The 3,520-nt window shown below is 44.1% G+C and overlaps 1 protein-coding gene across 1 annotated transcript; it reads right to left on the bottom strand.

Moving 5' to 3' along the window:
• Nucleotides 1-2,014: 2,014 nt before the first annotated feature.
• LOC117040279 (peroxiredoxin-2-like) lies at nucleotides 2,015-2,682 on the bottom strand. Its single transcript, XM_033137956.1, is given in 3 exon segments — nucleotides 2,015-2,170; nucleotides 2,172-2,229; nucleotides 2,231-2,682. Coding segments are annotated over 3 exon segments (585 nt in total). The 5' UTR covers nucleotides 2,641-2,682; the 3' UTR covers nucleotides 2,015-2,053.
• Nucleotides 2,683-3,520: the final 838 nt, after the last annotated feature.

Raw genomic sequence — 3,520 nt, 5'->3', positions numbered from 1 at the left:
TGGTATGAGCTTTCGTGTGCATGCACACTTCTTCAGATACACACAAAAGCTCATACCAAGAACAAACTTAGTTGGTCTCTAAGGTGCTACTGGAAGGATTTTTTTTTTAAAAAAAATATTTTTTAGTAAAATTAACAGTTAAAAACAATTGTTTCAAACATTAAAAAAGAGAATTAAAATCAACAATGAACTAAAACAGGATTCAAACACCCATAAAGATTTTACATGACTGGACAGACCTGCCTAAAAGGATGCTTTTAGCAGGTGCCAAAAAGGGTACAGCAGAGTTGCCTTACCTGGTGGCAATAGGCAGGGAATTCTAAAGTGCGGCTGCCACCACACTTAAGATAATGGCAAAAAACATTTTTGACTGTTGCCTAATGAGTTTTCTTTCCATCTCTCTGCTGGCTTCCAATCTTGGTTCCTCTGTCTTCATGACAGTTTATTAACCTCGCCCACTTTGAATCTTTGTCGAACTGGCCGGAGACGTTATGTTCTTGCCTTTCTGAGTAAGCTGCCAGTGGATGCCCAGAAATCTGTGCAGTGTGTTCCAGGCCAGCCATCATGTCAATGGCCTCAAACTCTTGCAGTGTAGCTCCGTCCTCCCGCCCACTCTCTCTCTCTCTCTCTCTCTCTCTCTTATAAAAAAACCTTGTGGTTTATAATGGAACAGGGCATAATGGACCTCTTACGCTGCACTGCTTGCTTGATGGTTTAGAGACTATCCTTAAAGCTTTGCAGGAGACAGAAAACAGCAAAAAAAAAGAGCACTGCTGGATCAGGCCAATAGTCCACCTGATCCAACATCCTGTCCTCACAGAGGCCAACCAGATGCTCCAATGGAAAACCCCCAGGCAGACCCTGTGCAACAACAACCCTTTCTTCCTGTGGCTTCCAGCCATTGGTATTCAGAAGCATTTCTGCTTCTGATTGCAGAGGCAGAGCATAGCCACTGTGGCTAGTATTTATATTTATTTGTTGCATTTATACCCCACCTTTTTTCTCCAAAAGCTCAAGTTGACATACACATGGTTCTCCCACTGCTCATTCCTTACAACAACCCTGCAAGGCAGGTTAGGTTACTAGCAAACTCGAGGTTAAGCTAACCTCCTATAAGAGATACGGACACATACATAAATTGTAATAATGAAATGTATGGGCACACACATACACACTGCAGCCGGTAAACTAACGTGCATGACACACCACTAAGCCACACACTGGCTCACACTAGGAGCCATCAATAGCTTTCTGTTCCACGAATTTGTCTATTCTTCTTCTTTTAAAGCCATCTAAAAAGGGGTTCTGCAGCCTGAGAGGGCTGGGAAGGGAGATAAGGCAAACTTGGGTTTCATTTTCTGGTCAACTGCTGGGGGGGGGGGAATACTGACTAGATTCCCTCCCCCTTTCATTTTTTGGGCTGGAATTCAAGGCTTAAAGCTCGTCTTCTTTGGCGATCACTCGTAGTTGAGTAAGATTGTCTTCCATGATCATGGTCTTAACAGTGAGTCCGTAAGTGACTGTGGAGGCCAATTCTGGATCCACACTTCCTTCCACAGTGGGGACATAGATTCTGGAGCAGGAGTTGATCATGGTGAGGGTTTGCCAAGCATGTCTTTCTCTTAGCACATTTCTCCCTTGTGTCCTGAGTGTTTCCCAGTTGTCAGTGTTTATACTACATTTTTAAAGATTTGCCTTGAGAGATTCTTTAATCCTCTTTTGTTGACCACCAGCATCACGCTTTCCATTTTTAAGTTTGGAATAGAGTAGTTGCTTTGGAAGACGGTCACCAGGCATCTGTACAACATGACCAGTCCAACTAAGTTTTTTTTACCGGTATTCTATTTTAACCTCCACTTTTATTGAAGCATGAAAATAAAGATGTCCTACTCAAAAAATTACATTCAAGCTACTTCTATGAACTACTACTCATGGGAGAGGCTTTTGTAGCCCAGCTCTCCCCAAAGAGTTTCTTCTAGAGATCTCAACGGGAAAGATTCAGTATGAATAATAATCCCTTCACGTTAGACCAGATTTGTTCAGCAAGACACCTCTACTGCTGCTTGGCGAAGAAGGCCTTACTGTCCTTCACTGTGGGCTTGATGGTGTCACCGCCAGGTTGCCAGCCAGCTGGGCACACTTCACCATGCTGGTCTGTGAACTGGAAAGCCGTGTACCAGGCGAAGTGTCTCATCCACAGAACGCCCCTCAGGTAGGCCATTCACTGTGGATGCCTTTGTCATCAATTATGAACAGGCCTCTGTATGCAGTGCCATCCTCCTCCTTGAGCACTCCATAGTCCTTGCAAATATTGTGGTTGATGTCTGCCACAAGTGGAATATTTGCAGATCCCAAGCCCCCTTCCTTTCTTGCTGTATTGATCCAGGCCAAATGGGTGAACTGAGAGTCAACAGAGGCAGCAATAACCTCACAGTTGATCTTGCGGAACTCTTCAACTCGATCACTGAAAGCTATGATCTCTGTGGGACAGACGAAGGTGAAATCCAGGGGGTAGAAGAAAAGAACCACATATTTGCCTTTGCAGTCCGACAACTTTATTTCCCTAATGGCTCCATCCACCACTGCTGTGGCCTGGAAGGCTGGAACTGGCTTACCAATATGAGCTTTACCGGGAGCCATTTCTTTCTCCTGGTCCGCGCGCTGTTGTCCCAAAGCTAAGCCAAGCGCTTCTCGAAACGACGAGGAGGCGTGACACCAGCCCAACTAAGTTGATGTTGAAGAATCATTGCTTCGACACTGGTGATCTTTGCTTCTTCTAGTACACTGGCATTAGTTCGCCTGTCTTCCCAAGTGATGTGCAAATTTTTTTGGAGACATCTCCCAACATCTATAAAAACATAATAAAACATTAAATATTAATAAATCTTAATTCCGGTTTGGGATTCATCCAGTCCAGCCTTTTGCATGATGAATTCTGCATATAAGTTAAATAAGCAATATACAGCCTTGTCGTACTCCTTTCCCAATTTTGAACCAATCAGTTATTCCATATGTCAGGGGACTGATTTGTAAATCCGGGGACTGTCTCTGAGAAACGGGGACGTCTGGTAACCTTACTTTATTCCAAGGAAACCAAAGCTGGAGGTATGCACTGGGAACCCTTGAGACCTCTCAGCACTCAGAGGTTGGTGTGCTTATCAGTCACAATGTGCTTCCTTAACCCTGTGCAGTACACAGTACCAGCAGTATCAGCAGAGGTTAACCAGCAGAGGGAGCCAAAACCTATTTTCAGGAAGGAAGGAGCTGCTTTTTCTGACTTTCTGTAAATGCCTCAACTCAGAAAAGCATGGCCAGAAAAGGGCAACCAAAATGATCAAGGGGAAGGAGTGACAAAAGCCTGCAGTATTTGAGGCCTTTTGTTGTTGTTTAGTTGTTCAGTCGTGTCTGACCCTTTGTGACCCCATGGACCTTTGAGGCCTTTTAGTTTGGAGAAAAGGCAAGTGATAAGTGAAATGATAGAAATTCATGACATTATGTTTTAGGCGTGGAGAAAACAGAC

The sequence above is a fragment of the Lacerta agilis genome, chromosome Z (assembly GCF_009819535.1).
Source record: "Lacerta agilis isolate rLacAgi1 chromosome Z, rLacAgi1.pri, whole genome shotgun sequence".
In the NCBI taxonomy this organism is placed as follows: Eukaryota; Metazoa; Chordata; class Lepidosauria; order Squamata; family Lacertidae; genus Lacerta; species Lacerta agilis.
This window is presented reverse-complemented; position numbering and strand designations above follow the sequence as displayed.